The following is a 20,480-nucleotide window of genomic DNA, read 5'->3' on the forward strand; positions in this document are numbered from 1 at the left end:
TATGAGACTTCTAAAATGACCAGGTTTTCCCCAACCCCAGAGCTTCTGAGAATAAATAGGTAAACATAAGAAACTTACTTACCTTTCCATAATTTGAGTCCTTTTTTATCATATAAAAGAGATTGTATACTTCAGGATCATAAAAGTCTCCAAATATAATTTCCTTTAAAAAAAAAAAGTACACTTAAGAACAAAGCATTACATTTAAACATGTTTTTGCAAGATTCAAAAAAGCCAAATACTTTATTCCATTTCTTATATACAATTATAGATTCAAAGGGTTGGAAGAAACCTCAGAAGTAATTGAGATTGCAGTGAGAGTCCACCACCTTCTGGGAGAAGTAATCATCCAGCTTTAGTCTCAAGTCGTCCACTAGCCTTGTTTGAGAACCTTCTGCTCCATTAGGCAGGTACTCTCTTGGTCATTCTAACCACCAGAAAGCTTGTCCTTAAGACAGAGCTGAAGTCTGCCTCATCACTGCCAGTTCTCCCCGTGAAGCAACACAAAACACATCTACTCTTCATCCACATGTCAGCCTTTTACAATATGTACTTAAAGGTTTCATTTCCCCTTGTATCATCTCTGCCTTGGGCTAAATATGTTGTATTTCTTTCCACTTTTCCTCCTGTGAAGTGTTGTCCAGCTCCACCCTCTTCTAAAAGTTCTGTAACTGGTGACTATCCCCAGGTGGACAGGTTGGGCCTGATGCTTCCCACTCGAAGCACCGCCTCTCAATACAGTCTAAGAGCTCAGATGGTTTCTTGGAAGCCAGCTCACATGGCTGACTAACATTGAATTTACTGGCATTTTAAATCACTTGGACTTCAACACATGGCTTTTCGAAGGCATGGCTTCCCCATCCTACACTTGTGTGATCACATTTCCGGGCATACTTGTAAGATATTGCACTTTGGTTTCAAAGTGACCTGGATTCAACCTTGAGCTCTGTCTCAGGGCATTTAGGAAGAAGTAGTTAACATACACATCCAGAAATTTTGCTCAGTAAATATAACTAAATGCTCTAACATTCCAGTCAAACTACTCTCTATATCTCTGCTAAATACCTGGAAATTTAGGTGGGCCTTAATGTCAAAAGAGTGTCCTGATCTCGAAGTTAAAATAGAAAAATCTTCCATAGAAGAAGCCAAAATTTTGTTCTTGTTTTGTAAAAACCAAACTGAATAACAGAGGGTATAAACTGGTGATCCCCTCACCTAATGGTTGGCTAACTCAACAGCCATGGAAACCGCTTCTCCTTTGCCCACAACCTATTAGAGAGATTGGAAAGGCACACACTCTTTCCTGGCTCTGCTTTTAGCTAGGACTTGGGGTGTGACCCAGTTATGGCCAATGAGACCTGAGGGGAAATCTGCTAGGAGCTTCTGGGGACTCTCTTTGCTTCCTGATCAAAGGATGAGATGAGGTGTAAGAAAAGGACCCCTTGGCATCATTTCTCACCCTTTCTTCCTGCCTTGAACACAGACCTAATACCTGGAGCTGTAAGCAACCAAATGTGCTTCCAAATGTGAGGGTGACGGGCATAAAGTGAAAATATTCAAGATAGCAGAATAGAACAACAGGAAAATACCTGGATAATTAATGACATTGTTATGCTGCCAGAACCCACCATGAGACCACCTATCCCTCTATTTCTTATTAACCAATAAATGTTCTTATGGTTTAAGCCACTGTTACTCTATTAACATTTACCTAAAAGCATTCCTGATAAATCTAGTTTCAAATCAACACTTCTACTCCCTCTACCTGGAATTTCAGGTTTAAAAATGCAGTAGGTTGTATTACAGTTCCATGAATTCTATCTTAGATACAAAAATAAATTTGAGACTCTTTGCATAAATGAAAATGCTGACCCAACTTTTCAAATAATGCTTCATTAAATAAAAAACTCATGGGACTTCCCTGGTGGTCCAGTGGTGAAGACTCCACGCTTCCACTGCAGGAGGCGCGGGTTCCATCCCTAGTTGGGAAACTAAGATCCCACAAACTACATGTCTTGTGGCATGGCCAAAATAAATAAATTAAATAAATAAAAATAAAAACCCCATGCTCCAGTGATTCTAAAGCTGCCAAAAAAAAATTCTCATACCGTTTTATTTGTGTGCTTTAATAAATATTCAGAATTCTCTTGTTTTGTTTTTTCTAACCCTTTATATGAAATTACTTTTTCCAAAATTCTCTGCTGAAGAGGCTTTGGAACATTTTCAGTCCATTTTTTACGTAACAACTCTTTTCTCCTTTCCTTAAAAACATCCAGATGCTGAAAATATGTATCCAATCTCTAAGGAAGTGATACAAACAAGGAAAACAAATTATTAAGAAGTTTTCCATTTATTTTCATTTGAATACGCAGTGGGGGTGGGCACTTGTTCCCACTCCTAAGCTCTCAGCACATTCAGGCTGCAAAGTCATAGAATAAGATATTTGAAGAACAGTATAAATTCCAGAAAGAGAACCTGAGAGCACAGAGCAGAAAGAACCCATGAACAGTTCTATACCACAACTGTGCCTCCAGATTAAACCACATCCAAACCACTCCTAACTCAGAAAACTCCTGTTTCTTTTTAAGAATTCAAAGCATTCCCTGGTCACCATTCCATGTCTCCAGTCTTCATCATCAGTAAAGACTGTGATAAAAGTGGTAGAAGAAAAAGAGCACTAGACTTGCATCAGCACCTCTCTGACTCTTTTATAAAGGAGGGTAAACCCATCTACCTCTTTTGATGCTCAAATGAGTATATAAACTTCCTTTATAAATTATAAGTCACAGTACAAATGTTAACGTATTATACACCAAATTTCAATCCCTCTCATTGAGATGAAAACCTCCTTAAATGTATTAATTCCATAGTGACGATCAGTACTGATTGGTCATTATCCTTAAATACTAATTCATCTCTCGTGGCTTTACATATTCCCACTGTGATGTGGGAACATATGAGAGAGAGGTAAATTTTAGGAAAGAATTTCTATTCAGTACCAGGACAAAGACTGGGAGCAGTTAGAACAATCTCTCAGATCCCTTAAGGATAGATCTGGGACTCCCAACCTCTTAGTGATTCTGCAAGGAGCTGGCACAATCTCAGATCTATGTAGTATGAATGGGTGATTCAGAGGAGATTCATTCTCCCAGAAAAATGAATCTCTTTGACATGGTAACATCCTCTTGGCCACACTGCTCTGTATCACTCTTGCTTACCTAGAACACACTTGGAATCCACCCTCTGTAGCCAACTCACCTTCGCAACATAATTTTCTCTAAATAATATCATGTATACAGCTTCATCAATGTCTTCTCTAGCCAATGCCTAAAATTACAGAATTAAATATTAGCATTTAGATCCTGAAGAAACAAGCCAGTGACAAAACTCAGTGTATTTTACCAACAGTTTGAGTGTAAATCTAACATCTGTACCTCAAAACATATTTTGTAACTTTTTATTACGGAAATTTTCAAACACAATTCTCCATGAACCCATCACCCAGGTTCAACAATGATCAACTCAGAGTCGATCTTATTTCATCCAAATCCCTACTCAATCTCCTGCCCCCACCCAGATTTTGAATCAAATCCCTTACATCACATGATTATTTTTAAAGTACCAAGAAAGCATACTAATTAAAGGGATCCTCTATAAAATGAAGCCTCTTTATAGGCAGTCTGTAGGTATGTTTTAAAAGCCCTTGAAGTTTCCTGACTTCTGCTAGGTCTCTTTATAAGTTAAAACTTATTAATAAGTCAAAACTACAGAAGTTTGATTTAGTTCAACGGGTCCAGAGCCAATTAGTTGGGAACTCCTGGCCAAGGACCAAGATGGTCTTACATCTAGGGACTTGCTGTTTCCATTATGAGCTTGGGTAAAGCTGATGCACTTAAATCCTTACTTTAGGGCTTTTCATTTGGATCACTATGAATTGATCTTCCAGCTTCTTCTCTTATAGAACTAAGTAGGGACAAATGAAAAGGCAATAAAAATTCAGCACCTGGAAGAGAAATTCTGTTACCTAAAAGAATTATCTAGTATAAAGTGATACAGGTTCTTCAAACTATGTTATTCAATCTCTGGCTCGTCTTTCAGTTCTGCCACAACAAATGCATCAAAATAAACTAAACCTCAAACTCAAATACCAAATCTGTGAATAAGAGAAATCTCAAAACGGAGAGTTATATTTTTACCGGTATATTTAACAGCTTCACATGAAATCTAAAATGATATTCAAACAGCTAACTAGGGTCTTCTCCAAAATACAACCCTCTTGATAATATAAACAGATTCATGCTTTAAAATAAAGCCTTCTTACACTTATTTTAAGATGAAATTGAAAAATCATATAAAACAATTAAATGTTTTCTCCTAATACAACACAAATTTAGAATAAATCAATTTATCTGAAGAAGTAGAAACATACACTGACAATCATCTTGAGAAATCACATTTTTTAGCCATCCTATTAACATTATTAGCAAATGTTATACACACTATTGGTTGTATGTCAGATTTCTGAACCACCTTTTCTTCCTTTAAGGAAATAGTTTTTGATAGCTCCTTCTTGGTGATTTTGTCAGAAAATATAAGGAAGATGTTAATGATTTCTAGCAGCACTTTTGAAATTCATCTTTCTGTGTGCATGCACGTACACACACACACACACTCTCACCACTCTTACTGCCACCACAGTAAAAGGGGTAAAATAGAGGAAATATCCAAGAGCTTCTGTCTTTAAAATAATGAAACTTTATGAGAAAATCATTGCTTTACCAGACCCTGGAGTATCAAGAATTAACTGGCAAGCCCAGACCTGGCTTCCCCCGCCTCTCCCGCAGGGCAGCTCAGGGACTGCTGTTTACCCACAGCCGCTCCGTTGCTGTCCTGACGCTGCAGTGACCACGGGAAACACCACAACCACCTTGGGCCAAGTGCGACCCCTGGCCATTTCCATCGGCGAATTCTTTGAGAGCCGAGTCTATGCCAGGCACTGTTCTAGTTCTGGGGAAAACAACTGTGATGAAGACACAATAGATTCTAATTTCAAGGGATTTATGTCCCACCACCCAAAGGCAGCCCCCAAATGCCACATTTTACCTCCATCAAAGCAACTGACTCAGGTTCTGGCCCAAAATGTTTATCATAGTTGGACATTTTCGTGGCTGCCATAAATAACAGAATCCCCGAAGGAAGAAAGAGTAAACTGAGATAGGCGATTACAGTTGAAAAAGTGAGGTCTTTCGAGTTCAGAAAGCAGTGTATCCTTGCTCTGCTACTTAGTAGACTCAGTAAATAAAACAAACAAAAAATAAATCCTTGGTGCCTCTGAACCTGTTTCAGAAAGGGGGTGATGAGGCTCCCCGACCCGTGGCCTTAAGGACCCAATCAGGCAAAGCCTCAGGGTGTGCCCGGGGCTGGGCCCACCTAGGCCACACAGCCGAGGGGCTGCCGCGGGTGGTCGCAAGGCCTGGGCTGCCCTCTGCTCCCCACCTCAGGCTCTGCGCTTGGGGCGCTCAGGGGCCGGTGGTATGTCGACTCACTGTTCTGGGAGGGGAAGGGGAGCTCCTCTAAAAACAAATTAAAGCACTACGCTTAAGACCCCAGCCCCTCTTCCCTACACCTCTCTCCACAGGGAGCTTAGAGAGGAAGGAACCGCCCCGCCCCCAGCCTCACCGCCACCCCGGCTCCTCCACGCGACGCGCCTTCACCCGCCGGGCCTTCAACCGTCCAATCCGACACCACCCCAGGTTTTAGTTAAAATTATACATATATATAAATTTACGTCATGTAAATTAATCCTAAAGAGAACTTACCATTTATCTGTATGATCCAGGGCTACAAGTAGAAGCGAGAATTGATTTTTAGTGCCCCTTTTGCCTAAGGGAAACAAGTCTCTCCTCCTATGCTCCAGGTCCTACTAAGTGTTCTGTGACTAGGAGTCAGACTCAACATGAGCCAGAGGGGTAATCAAAATGAATTTTTATAACTTTGCAGACTCAGAATCAGCACGTGGGTAATCAAAATGAATTTTTGTAACTTTGCAGACTCAGAATCAGCACGTGGGTAATCAAAATGAATTTTTAAATTTTCTAAAGACTGTTGGAGAAACCTGGGGAGAATATGTGGGTGTGGATTTTAAGGGTGCCTGACAATTTAGGGATAGAGCAAGTGAATTGAGATGGGTGCTAAGTAAGGTAGCTATTAGTATTTTTATTGTATCCTTCAGGCCAACATTTAACTCCTGGAGGAAATACATTTGCAATAACTGTCAATATACAGTATTGTCATTTCTTAATTATCATACAGACACTGGACTCAAAGATGAAGTTTATTGCAGATGCTCTTCTTAGACATAGAACAATTCTTGAGTGCCTTTCTTGGTCCTCATCCTGAATGATTCCTGCTGGCAGATGGCTTCCTTTGAAGCAGCCTTCTTTTGTGTCCTCTTTTACCAGCCAAGGCTCAGGGTGTGTGCTCCTTGGTTGCTAAAATCTTTTGAAAATGACAGAAAAGTGTAATTGATACAGGGATGAGGGGCTTACAAGAGCAGAAAGAATTCCTCTGCTTTAGCTGAGCTGATCTCCCTGAAAACTAGCCCTCCTGTTGGCACTAACTGACTTGGTGGCAGGGTCCCCCACCTAAATCTCCTGACTCAGCCTCTCCTCACTCTATCTGGATTCACAGACAAAGAGCTTCTGGGACAGAGCCAACCCTATTATAGGTGGGGTAGAGCACTGATGTGTGTGTGATATGATTTGAGGGACCCCTATGGTCCTGCTTTCTGATGTCAATATGCCTGGAGTGCTAATTTACACTAGAATTATTGTGACTTATAAAATACTATTTTCCCTTCTTCCCTTCTCTTTTCAAACCTCTGAATCTCTGTCCACCTTCACGTATCAGCTGATGGATGACCTTCTGACTTCTGTGAGAAAACGAATTAAACAGAAGTAAACAATCTTCCTTCACAAAATTCACCAAGCTGGTTTCATCCAAGTCTATGCCCTCTGCCTTCCTTCCTCTTATAATGATGGATTGTCCTGACCTCAAGTCCTGGATCCAACCTCTCCACAGGTAAAGGAGGTGGGAGGGTGGAGGAATGGATGAGGGAGCGAATTTTAAGTAGAGAAGTCAGAGAAGGCTTCTCTGGAGAGATGATGTTTGTGCAGAAGTCTGAGTGACCTGAGAAAATGAGACATGGAAAGATCTGGGGAAGGAGTGTTCCAGGCAGATGGACTGGTGGAGGCAAAAGCCTGAGATGGGAGTGAGGTTGGCGTGTTCACAAAACAAGAAAAGAAACATAGTGAGCATGGAAAGAAAGGTGATACGGGTGGGGAGGAGGCAGGTGCCCAATCGTATATAGGAGGTTAGAGGCCATGAAAAGGAGTTAGAATAAAATTCAAAGTGTGAGGGGAAGCCATTAGAAGGTTTTGAGTAGGGGAGAATTCTGATCTAATTAACATTTTTAAAAGAATATGGTGCTGCATGGAGAACTGATTATACGGGGGCGAGAGCAGAAGCAGGAAACGAGTTAGGAGGCTAATGCAATAGGCCAGGTAAGATCACAGTAGTAGTAGTGAAGTGGTAGTAGAGAAGAACTGAGAAGTGAACCAGCTAACAGAGCTCATTACCTATAAGATGCAGGAACTGAGTAAAAGCAAGAAATAAAAAATGACTCCTAGACTTTTATCCTGGGGGTCCTTTTTGGATTATAGTCCTATTCACTGAACTAAGAGAAATTTGGCAGGAAGAGTGGCAGAAGTGCAAAATTAAGACTAATCCTCGGGACTTCCCTGGTGGTCCAGTGGTTAAGACTCCGTGCTTCCACTTCAGGGGCCACGGATTCGATCCCTGGTAGGGGAACTAAGATCTCACATGCCATGTGGTATGGCCAAAAAAAAAAAAAGAATAATCCTGTTTGGAGCTGGTTATATCAAGATACCCATAACCAGTACAGTACATAAGAAGGGTGTGTAGGGTATGATTACAAAGCAACTTATTGTATTTTTTTTCCTCAGTGTCCATTTAAACCTGTTTGGTTGGGTAGTTCTCCAGCAACTTCCTATTTTATTTTCCTCATTGCAATTACTAGCTCAAGTGATATTATATATTTGCCTGTTTATTGTCTGTCTCCCATCAAAATGTGAGTGCCTTGAGATCAGAGATTTATCTGTTTTGTTTACCTCTAGTCTCCAGCCTTTCAAACACTGCCTGGTTCAGAGAAGGTTCTTGTTAAAATTTGAGGAAGAAAGCAAGCAAGCACATAGGAGGATACTAAAACATGACAGTAAAAGGAGTGAAACCACAAAATTAAATCTTAATACATTCACTGTGAGTTAAAAAAAAGTAGCCCCCTTATCCTTTAGGAGTGGGAAAATAGAGTCAGAAAAGAAGAATGATAGATTGACTGTAGACTCAGACAAACGAATAATTTCTCTGTTGATTTCTAACTGGGAGATGGGGAGGATTGGCTGTGACTTCTCCTTCAAATCCACTCCTAACAGAAGCTACACTCCAGAGACTCGGGACACAGGGTGTAGAGAAGAGAACTGAAGGGAAGTGGCCCCTAGATTGGGAAGCAGTAGGCTAGCCTAGACAAGTCAAATGGCCCCAAGTTTAACTAGAGTCACCTTAGGATAAGAAATCTGTGCTCTGTGAACAACTACATTTCTATACATTTTACAATTGGGAACTTTTATTTTACTTTTTAAACTTTACTACTTCAATTTAGTATATGGTCCTTCTGAAAATTTTTGCCTTTCTTGGCTAAATTAAGGGGAACAAAATGTGGGGCCTGGCTTGGGTGTGATAACTGGTAAATGTGGTAGAGAGATGGTAGAGATGGTGGAGGGATGGAAGAAGGGCAAAATGAGGAGAAGGAGCTAGGGAAATCCCACAGTCCACCTTCTAGAGGACACCTCTATTGTGCAGCTGCCAGGGGCAACTCTCTTCACTCCCTCTGAATCAAGAAAACCTACCTCAGTTTCTTCTACTCACTCCCTTTTGGCAGGCAGAGAGGGTAGGAAGGGTAGCCCACTGCCTCCTGTCTTCTGGGAAGACTGCCATACAGAGAAGCTGTTCCAAGCTGCTCAGATTTTGGTATCAGCAATTGCTGCCTTGTGTATTACAAAATGGAACTACACCAGCTCGCTCTCACCGCATCCTGGTCCTCATCTCTGTCTACCTCCTAGCTCAAGAAAGTTCAAGGAAGAAAAGTGCCCTTTAGAGTTGGTCTCTTTGGGACTTGGATTCTATCCCTCCTGATAAAACAGAGGTTCTTTTTCCAGAAAGGATGACCCTGTGTTTCCAGAGGGAGGAACCGGAAAGGAAAAAATTCTCCTATCAACTCAATTGTAGCATTTAATATTTTATTTAAATTTGAAGCTGATGAGTTCTATATGAATGTACACATTTTTTTGAAAAATAAACCCAAATAAATAGCATTACCTTGCTCTAGTAACATTTTCATCTGAAATTTCATCGCTGCTTAATCAAATAGCTGAGTGAGGGTCCTCTGGCATATATGACCCCCTCACAGAGGTGTCCACTGTGGCTTCCCTGGGAAGGTCTAACTCTATCAGAGACAAATATGCCTCTTCCACCTCGATGCCGTAACTGGTATGCTTCCGTAATTCATGGAAGAAAATATAATCTTCCTCCTTCCTCCAGGCGGAGCTCATGAGTTTAAGCCTCTAGTTTAAGTCCCTAGGTACTCCAACAATGCAACATTCTCCTTCATATGAGTCACACTCTGCTATAAAAGACATTAAAGGACAAAACCTCTCCTTTATAAAATATATAAAAATTAAATAGGATTAAGATGTTTATTATCCTAAAACCTGACTCATACAAATATGTATGAGACCATGGCAGTTACAGATTGCAGAGGAAGTTATTACTCTTTTGGAGCCTAACAGACAAGAGTGATGCTAAGGCATTCCATCTTTTAAGGACTTCAGCTACCAAGTGAATAGGGCTTAATTTCAATACTTCCTATTATCCCTCAACTTCAGCTCCCATTCAAAAAAGCAGCAAAGTGTTAAACCACACCTCAAAAACACTGAGAAGTCCACAATGGCCAGCACCATCTCTAACAGTTATCTGTTTCTACTTTAAATCACTAAAAAAACCCTCATGAGGCAACCAGTTGTTCTCTCTGCTGGACATGTCAGAATCAAACATCTCTAAGAGCCCTCTGGCTTCTGCCACATTGTATTTATTCAACAAATTCTGAGTTGATTCAGAATGAGGAAAGGGAAACTACTGCAGCTTACTTTCGGGCTTTTTAGGAACAGAGAATTGTAAGCCAACCTCCTAAACATCATGTAGCCTCACTTATCTTCTGCCTTGCTAGGTTCTTTTTTTTATTATTATCAAGTTTTTCTAATATATAATTTATGCACCATAAAATTCACCCATTTTAAATGCACAAATCAATGATTTTTAGTGTATTTCCAGAGTTGTGTAACCACCACCATGATCTAATTTTAGAACATTTCTATCAGTGCAAAACCTCAAGCTCACTTACAGTCACTCTCCATTCCCAACTCCAGCCCCAGGCAACCAATAATGAACTTCTTGTCTCTATAGATCTGCTTTTGCTGAACATTACACTTAAATATAAATAGAATAAAAATTGTGATTATATTCTTTCACTGAGTACAATAGTTTTGAAGTTCATCCGTGTTGTATAGCATGTGTAAGTACTTCTTTTCCTTTGAATTTCCAAATAATATTCCATGTACGGATGCACCACATTTTGTTTATCCATTCACCACTTTATGAACATTTGGGTGGTTTCCACTTTTTGGCTATTATGAATAATGGTGTCATGTACACCCACTCATACACAAGCCTTTATGTGGCCATATATTTCCATTTCTCCTGGATAGAAACCTAGGAGTTAAATTACTGGTCACTTGGTAATTTAATGTTTAACATTTTGAGAAACTGACAAACTGTTTTCCAAAGTTGCTGCACCATTTTACCTTCCCTTCAACAATGTCTGAGGGGCATACACCCAGAGAAAACCATAATTCAAAAGGACATATGCACCCCAATGCTCACTGAAACACTATTTACAATAGCCAGGTCATGGAATCAACCAAACTGCTCATCGACAGACAAATGGATAAAGAAGATGCGGTACATATATACAATGGAATATTACTCAGCCATTTTTATGAATGAAATTGGGTCACTTGTAGAGATGTGGATGGACCTAGAGTCTGTCATACAGAGTGAAGTCAGAAAGAGAAAAACAAATATCGTATATTAACACATATATGTGGAATCTAGAAAAATAGTACAGATGAACCGGTTTGCAAGGCAGAAATTGAGACACAGATGTAGAGAACAAACGTATGGACACCAAGGGGGGAAAGTTGGGGGGGGAGAATTGGGAGACTAGGATTGACATATATACACTAATATGTATAAAATAGATAGAACCTGCTGTATAAAACAATAAAATAAAATTCAAAAAAGGAAATTAAAAAAAAACAAGAAAACAATGTCTGAGGGTCTCATTACTTTCAATCAGATACTTAACCAGTTATATAACTATGTAGAGAAATCTCTTACTTTTAATTCAATTAACTAGTAAATTGAGATGATTTGCCATGTTACACACACAGTAGTATGTACCACTTTTCTGTTTATAACCTCTCTTCACTCTGGGTACAATACTGTAACAGCTACTACCCACCAGAACTAGTCCAAAATTCCATTTTTACCACTCCAATTCATTAAAAAACCTCCTAACCTTTAACTTTAATATGAGTTGTTAACAACTTTTTTCTATGTCTATGCTTGTTATTTCTGAATGTGTCAGCTGTTTGTTCTTTAAAACCAGAAAAAGCTGAGGAAAGTTGCCACCTTTCCCAGTGGTGGGAAATGCCTGATGTCCAGCCACAAGAGTCTGGTGTATTCCTTGGCACCGACTCCAGCAACTTAAAATGATGGCAGGGGATGAAAACACAGCCAAGCATGTTAAATGAAAGAAGAACAAAGCTATGGAATAATAGGCTTACTTGTAAACAACTGCTTTTTCTTCTTCCTGGGATTTCAGAAGATGAGGGGTTTTTGCAGCGGGTTTCAAGTCAAAACTACTTTCGTTAAAATTCACTTTTACTTTTAACCTTTAATAAGATAACAGGTGTGAGAGGACGTCCTGAAAACAATACTAGCTTGCATTTATACAGAAATCATTGTTACGTTGACTGCTACATATATTGTCCAAAATATCATTACTTCAAACTGGTGTGCATTCTTGGGTCTTTCAGAATTGCTGAAACTATGATAGAGACTGGTTTACTATTTACTGAGACCCTAGAATCAGCTAGGTAAAGTTTAAAGTATTCCCTATATCCTACGGCTTATACTCTAAATGTAAAAAGAAGCTACAGAAATTGTCATTTACAAGCATAAATGTAAAATGCTTTTCCTAAGAAAGAACCCAAACACTCCATTTCCCAGTCTCCTTTCCCATAAGGTGGCAGGCAGGTGCCTTCGATCCCTCTAGTCTTGCCCCAATCAAGAGTTGGTTGGGGAACTTCCCTGGTAGTCCAGTGGTAAAGAATCCGCCTTACAACTCAGGGGACGCAGGTTCGATCCCCGGTCAGGGGACTAAGATCCCACATGCCACTGGGCAACTAAGCCCACACGCTACAAGTACTGAGCTTGCGCACCTCAACTAGAGCCCACGTGCTGCAAACTACAGAGCCCACGCGCTCTGGAACACATGCGCCACAACTACAGAGCCCACACGCCCTGGAGCCAGCGTGCCACAACTAAAGAAGAGAAAACCCACAGGCCACAGCTAGAGAGAAGACCATGCACCACAATGAAGAGCTTGTGCGCCACAAGGAAAGATCCTGCGTGCCGCAACTAAGACCCGATGCAGCCAAAAATAAATAAATAAATAATAAATAAATCTTTAAAAACGAGTTGGTTGGAAGGGTGATACTGGCCCTGTGAGGAGCATCCATTTTGCTGGCACAGATTACAGCAGAGCTGGTGGGGTTCTAAGCCAACCACTGGAGCAGCAGCTTCCCGATTCAGCAGTTTCCCGATCATGGCAGAAACAACACATCCCTTGGCCAGCCAATTCTACACTGTGATTTGGGGAGTTATTTCTGAAATTCAGCCCTGTTTCTTAAGACCTCCCAATGATTTCATGAGTGGTGTAAGTCCTCAATAAATGAATCCTTTCCTGGGGTGGCTTCAGTTGTCTGAAACCAAGAGCCATTATCGTAACTAACATACCCAGTACACCTAGCACGCAAATAGCCACACAAAGAATGGAAAGGATCAGTCTGATCCTGATTTAATCAGAATGAATCTTCCTAGAGAATGTGGATTTTGAAATATGTTTTCAGTAAAAGAAATCGGTATGGCAAACATTTAGATTAGGGTATAAAGCACTACTAACAGGAGGACAAAAGGGTTTCTGTGTTAATATATCTGAGAAGGGCTAATGCAGTGGCTCATTTGTCTGCAGGAACATTCTTAGGCAAAGCTATCCTGGGGCAGAACCTTAAGATAAGAGTAAATACTAAGGGTACCAAACGATAATGAAAGGTTGGATGAGAAGAGTATTATTGGATTAGACCTTCTCAACTACCTCTCCTTTTGCTCAGAGCAAACTAAAAGTAGGGGCAGGAATGTCCTTAGTCAATGAATCCAGTGGTTTCTTCTCAGTTCTCTGTATTTGGCATAGTGCCTGATCCTTCTTGTCACCCTTTCCTCTCCTGATATCTGTGGCAAATCACAGACTGCTTCTTCTGTCTCCTTTTCTTCTTCCCACCTCCTAAATTTTATAGCACAACCTTCCATCTCAGTATTTTTCTTTTCCCCAGTATTCTCTCCTCAGCCTATCTAATCCATTCTTATGCTTTTACTCTCATTTCCAAAGTGAACAACTCTTTAATTTAGTTCTCCAACCTCAAATTCCCTTCTCCCTTGAGCTGCTGTCTCACTTTTCCAACAACCTGTAATACATCTTTACTTGAAAGGACTACCAGTATATAAAACTCAGCATGAACAAAACTGAACTCATCAATCACATTTCTGAATCTGCTCCTCCTATGTTCCATCTTCTGCTGATAGCACCTCCATCCTTCCAGTGACCTAGATTTATACAGTAGGGTCTTTGGCCTCCCCCTCTCCCTGCTCATTACTTCATTAGTCCATGAAACAAGCACTTTATGCCACTCAATTACTATGCTCAAGGAATTTACATATATATATATGAACAAAAAATATACTATATATAATAATGGCTGACTAGGAGCTCTGAGGCAGCGATCTTCAAGCAGTTTTTTTTATATACTCCTTAAAAGAGTTTTGAAAAACCACATAACCCCTTGAACATTTTAAAGCTGACACCTACAATTTTTCATTGCAAGTTTAAATAAGTTTGTATCTTGTTAATAGATTTTTTAAAATATCAAATACTCATTAAGATAAAATGAGTACTGGCCTTACAAGCAATGAAAATTTTAGGATATTATGTGATAAAATAGATTTTAACCACCATATTAAATAAAGCACACCAAATCTGAAAGCAATCACAAAAAAACTGTTATCAGAGGATTATAGCTATTATATTTTGAAATTCTGACAGTACCAGAAAACATCCCAGCTATATTTAAAAGAAGCATCGGGACTTCTCTGGTAGCGCAGTGGTTAAGAATCTGCCTGCCGATGCAGGGGACTCCAGCCCTGGTCTGGGAAGATCCCACATGCTGCAGAGCAACTAAGCCCGTGCGTCACAACTACTGAGCAACTAGAGAAAGCCCGCACACAGCAATGAAGACCCAACGCAACCAAAAATAAATAAATTTGTTTTAAAAATTTAAAAATAAATTTAATTAATTAAATAAAAGAAGCATCACTAAATTATATAGCTTTAGCTACTCCAAATTCAAAGCAACCCAACACAGACCAAGTACCCTGATTCTGTAGCTTGCCTTTAAATCAATCAATTAATCAGTTAAAGTAAAATAAAATATATATGACAGGGAAATACAGAAAGACCTGTGGGTTAAGTTTTCTTGCTTCATCATTAAAGGAAGTCTCTCAAAAGCCAGTATTTTTATTTGGTACCTTAATATTTTTTATACCCAGGTTGAAAGATATGCCTCTCTTTTAAAAAGTGGGATAAGAAGTCACATGAATGCAGGCTTGTTCTCAGGCAGATCAACTTTTGGAAAGAGTACATAGACTTCAGAATCTGGAAGTTGAGACCCTTAAAACTATCCATGCCTATGTATACCTTGGTAAGTCTTTACAAGCCATTACGGTATGTTTTGAAATTCACAGTTTGAAAATCACTGCTTTGAGAGAATCCATTTACTTCAAACAACTAGACCCTGGATAGAATGTACCCTTTGAGGTATCACTAGTCTTACAAGAGAAGGAGGGGGTCTTTAAGAAAAACACACACAAACAAATGTAGTAGACGCTAGAGGTGTGGGAAGTTAGGGCCATATGCTGGGCAGCAAGGGCAGGTGGAATAACAGATAATAATCCCTGAGGGCAGATGCCAGTAACAGAGCTAACAGAATACTGAGTCCTGTCTATGCCAGCCATAAGGTGGGGACACTACACTTGAGACTGCCACACTGAGTGAGCCTAGACATTTGAAGGGAGCTGGCTAGGCCCAGGTTGATGGCATCCCAGCTACTGGCAGAGGCAGAAACAGAAGCAAATCATTTGTGTAGAAAAGTTTCCCCAATTTAGGCCAATAGGACACCCAAAGATAAAATGAACTCACAAATAAAATTCACTAAGCATTCGAGAAAGCAAACCATTATAATTGAGGGTCAGCAGAGAAAAACAAAAGATTTATTAGCATCCACCCAAAATACAGAATTTGGAATTATCAAATATAGAATGTAGAATAGCAATATATAAAATGTTTAAAGAAATAAATAATCCAATCACCAAGACAAGAAAACAATAAGAGCCTATCAGGAATGAACAGGCATATGGAGTGGGTGGGTATGGAGAGAAAATTTCAGAAATTAAAATTTTAATATTGAACACAGTGAAAAAAGAATAGTAAACTGGAAAATATATACAAAGAAATTACCAAAGGCGATGGAAAATATGAAAGAGGTATTAAAAGTATTAATATATAAGATATTTACATATGATATATACAAAGACTAATATTTAGTACAAGGGCTCAGATAAGCCAGTCTTCCCCAAACATACTAGCCTCCACGAGAGTGGAGCAATGTGATACACAGAGAAAAATCCAGAAAATCATCCAAAGAAAACACTTTCCTTGCCATATTAGTCATCTCCAGAACTTTCCTGAGGATGAAAATAAATACTGCAGTTGGAATATACCATATGCCCATTATTAGCTCACTATAAAATCAATATTCTCAATATCATCACCTTCGCATACAACCTGAGTTAAATCTGTTATGAACAGATTCCTGGTTTGGGTGGACCCTACCTAATTACTAGAGTTAGGCTTATGAGTCTCAAAGACAATGAAAAAAAAGTAGAAAGCCCATTCTTTCAGAATTCTGTCTTAAGGTTTATTTCCTGTTTTACATAACAGTTACAGTGTGATTTGTAGCAAATTTTTTAAAAATAAGAAAATTATTAGAGTTCTGCTTTCACTTAAGGATGAATCAACACTGGTTCACAAAATGTAACAGATGTACCACACTAATGCAAGATGTTAATAGAGGAAACTAAAGTGGGGAATGGGGAGGACGGGATATACAGAAATTCTATTTCTGCTTAAATTTTTGATCAAACTGCTCTTAAAAATAAAGTCTAGGGCTTCCCTGGTGGCGCAGTGGTTGAGAGTCCGCCTGCCAATGCAGGGAACACGGGTTCGTGCCCCAGTCTGGGAAGATCCCATGTGCCGCGGAGCGGCTGGGTCCATGAGCCATGGCTGCTGAGCCTGCGTGTCCGGAGCCTGTGCTCCGCAACGGGAGAGGCCACAGCAGTGAGAGGCCTGCATACCTCAAAAATAAAATAAAATAAAATAAAAATTAATAAAATAAAGCCTAATAATTAAAAACAAAAGATATCAGCTAAAATTTTAATGAATCCTTAAAGGCCAAGTGTGGGCTAGCATGTCATTTTGGAATAGCTGGGGAGACCTCATACAAGAAGTGTTTAAGGGGCTTCCCTGGTGGCGCAGTGGTTGAGAATCCGCCTGCTGATGCAGGGGACACGGGTTTGTGCCCCGGTCTGGGAGGATCCCACATGCCATGTAGCGGCTAGGCCCGTGAGCCATGGCTGCTGAGCCTGTGCATCCGGAGCCTGTGCTCCGCAGAGGGAGAGGCCACAACAGTGAAAGGCCCACGTACCACACACACACAAAAAAAGAAGTGTTTACACTCATGAGCAAGCTCTTTTCCATGGGCCTGCACTAGGTGCTAACAAGGGGCACAGAGCAGAAAACCAGAGAAAACCCCCATTAGTGGCAAAGATATGCAGGAACAGATTGACAGTGCTAGGTAAACAAGTGCCCTTCCCACTATCCTGGATCCTTCCCCACTACAAAGCAAAGCATTAAGCTGCTGCGGGGTAAGGGAAGCAAACTTTTTTTCCCCCAGGGTGATAAGCAAAGATCTAGTGCTTTTGGGAGAGGAGTAAAAGCTATCTACCTCTGGAGGAGGGATGGGAAATCCTCTTATATCCAGGACAGACTTAAGGCTCTATTGTTACTAAGATAGGGATAGGAGTAAAAACCCTCTGTCCCAGGAGGAGGCGCAAGAAATTGCCTTGTGCCCAGAATCCTATACTTATACCCAGCAGAGGTCTGCTACTATTGGAAGAGGGGCAGGAAACTACCATCCAAGAACAACCACAGACATAAGATAGTGTTTGGGTGCTACAGGGAGAAGAGAAAGGAACTCTAAGAAAACCCTACTTCTGAGGCCCAAGTATATAGGGCTTGCCTAAAACTGAGGCCAGGATAAAGAAAATAGAGAACATTCCTTTACCTCCCTCTTTGAGCCTACCAACAAGCAACAGCTGAATACTTCTGGCAGGGGCTTCCCTGGTGGTGCAGTGGTTAAGAATCCACCTGCCAATGCAGGGGATGCAGGTTTGAGCCCTGGTCTGGGAAGATCCCACATGCCACGGAGCAACTAAGCCCGTGCACCACAACCACTGAGCCTGCTCTCTAGACACCATGCTCCACAACAAGAGAAGCCACCACAACGAAAAGCCCATGCATCGCAACGACGAGTAGCCCCCACTTGCTACAACTAGAGAAGGCCCATGTGCAGCAACGAAGACCCAACACAGCCAAAAATAAATTAATTAATTAAAATAAATTTTAAAATAAAAAAGAATACTTCTGGGATGAAGCAAGACCATGGAGACACCTCACTCCCTCCACCTCTGTGATGCAGCCTTGCAGGGATAGCCAAAAACTGAGGAGGGCACAGGAACACCTGAGAAAATCCCTCAGGTACCCCAGCCCCTACCCTAAGCACAAGGTTACAACATCCCACCACTAGAGGCATCTGAAGTCTGTGATGCATTGGAAGTAACAATAGCAATAATAATACCTAGGTATTATTTACAGCTCAATTTCTGACTAGATAAGCCCAATTCTCCATGCTAATGCCTGACAGAAGAAAAGGCATATTCATTTCTAGACATAAATATTCAGTCTGTACTATTCTACCTCTAATGCCTGGCATTCAGTTAAAACTTACAAGACATGCCAAAAAAAAAAAGCAAGACAAAATATCCCACTGTCAAGAGATAAAGGAGTCAACAGAACCAGATTCAGAATGAACCTGAGTTGGAACTCTCAAATGAGGAATTTAAAATAACTATGATTAATATGTTAAAGAGTCTAGTGGAAAGATGAACAATATGTATGAGCAGATGGAGAATTTTAGGAAAAATTAAAACTATGTGAAAAAAATCAAATGGAAATACTAGAAATAAAAATCATCACATCAGAAATGGAGAATTCCTCTGATGGTCTCTTCAGTATATAAGACAAAGCTGAGGAAAGCTTCATTTGATGGTGATCAATAGATGGGACACAGCTGAGGAGAGACTCGGTGAACTTACAGATAGATGGGTAGAAACTGTCCAACTGAAATACAAGAAGAAAAACTACATAAATAAATAAAAACAGAGTATCTAAGAGCTAAGGGACAATATCAAGTGGTCTAACATAAATGGAGCCTCCGAAAGGAAAAAAAAAAAGAAGAATGGAACTAAAAACAGAACCACCATATAACCTAGCATTTCCACTCTTGGGTATCTGAAAAAAACAAAAGCATCCCAATGTTCACAGCAGCATTATTTACAATAGTCAAAATACACAGTCAACCTAAGTGTCCATCAACAGACGAATGAGTAAAGAAGATGTGATACACACACACACACACACACACACACACACACACTGGAATACTACTCAACCTTGAAAAACAAGAATGAAAATTTGCCATTTGCAACAACATGCATGGATTTGGAGGGTATTATGCTTAGTGAAATAAGTCAGACAAAGAAAGACAAATATGGTATGGTATCACTTACATGTGGAATCTAAAAAATAAAACAGGGGTTTCCTTGGTGGCACAGTGGTTAAGAATCTGCCTGCCAATGCAGGGGACACGGGTTCGGGCCCTGGTCCAGGAAGATCCCACATGCCACGGAGCAACTAAGCCCATGCGCCACAACTACGGAGCCTGTACTCTAGAGCCCATGAGCCACAACTACTGAGCCCACGTGCCACAACTACTGAAGTCTGCACACCTAGAGCCTGTGCTCCGCAACAAGAGAAGCCACTGCAATGAGAAGTCCAAGCACCGCAACAAAGAGTAGCCCCCACTCGCCGCAACTAGAGAAAGCCTGCGTGCAGCAACGAAGACCCAACCCAACACAGCCAAAAATAAATAAATAAAATAAATTTTAAAATAAATCAAACTAGTAACTATAACAACAACAACAACAAAATCAGACTCACAGATACAGAGAACAAACTAGTGGTTACCAGTGGGGAGAGGAAAGGGGAAGGGGCAAGTTAGGAGTAGGGGATTAAGAGGTAAAAACTACTATGTATAAAATAAATAAGTGGGCTTCCCTGGTGGCACAGTGGTTGGGAGTCTGCCTGCCGATGCAGGGGGCACGGGTTCGTGCCCTGGTTTGGGAGGATCCTGCATGCCGCGGAGCAGCTGGGCCCATGGGCCATGGCCGCTGGGCCTGTGCATCCAGAGCCTGTGCTCTGCGGCGGGAGAGGCTGCAGCAGTGAGAGGCCCACGTACCACAAAAAAATTTTTTTTAAATAAATAAATAAATAAATAAGCTGTAAAGATATTTTTGTATAGCCAATACTTTATAATAACTATAAATGGAGTATAACTTTTAAAAATTGTGAATCACTGCATTGTGCATCTGAAAAACTTATGTAATATTGTACATCAACTATACTTAAGTTGGGCTTCCCTGGTGGCGCAGTGGTTGAG

General features: G+C 40.4%; 1 protein-coding gene across 11 annotated transcripts in view; it reads right to left on the reverse strand.

Annotated features, from left to right (window-relative positions):
- Nucleotides 1-147: 147 nt before the first annotated feature.
- LOC131765531 (protein FAM228B) overlaps nt 148-20,480 on the reverse strand; it is a 33,463-nt gene continuing 13,130 nt past the window's right edge. For 2 of the 11 annotated variants that reach the window (XR_010835622.1, XM_067008025.1), the window contains exons 8-9: nt 12,039-12,146; nt 5,194-6,498 (exon numbers count right to left, since the gene is read on the reverse strand). Coding sequence is in view for 7 of the 11 variants with exons in the window: in XM_067008025.1 (XP_066864126.1) it covers nt 6,492-6,498; nt 12,039-12,146 (115 nt within the window). In the remaining 4 variants the exon portion in view is untranslated. Of the gene's footprint in view, nt 164-3,240; nt 3,328-3,655; nt 3,964-5,193; nt 6,499-12,038; nt 12,147-15,829; nt 19,103-20,480 lie in introns of those variants that run through there. The other 9 variants (XR_010835620.1, XM_067008024.1, XM_067008027.1 and 6 more) reach the window with 9 other exon arrangements.

The sequence above is a fragment of the Kogia breviceps genome, chromosome 11 (assembly GCF_026419965.1).
Source record: "Kogia breviceps isolate mKogBre1 chromosome 11, mKogBre1 haplotype 1, whole genome shotgun sequence".
Classification (NCBI taxonomy): Eukaryota; Metazoa; Chordata; class Mammalia; order Artiodactyla; family Physeteridae; genus Kogia; species Kogia breviceps.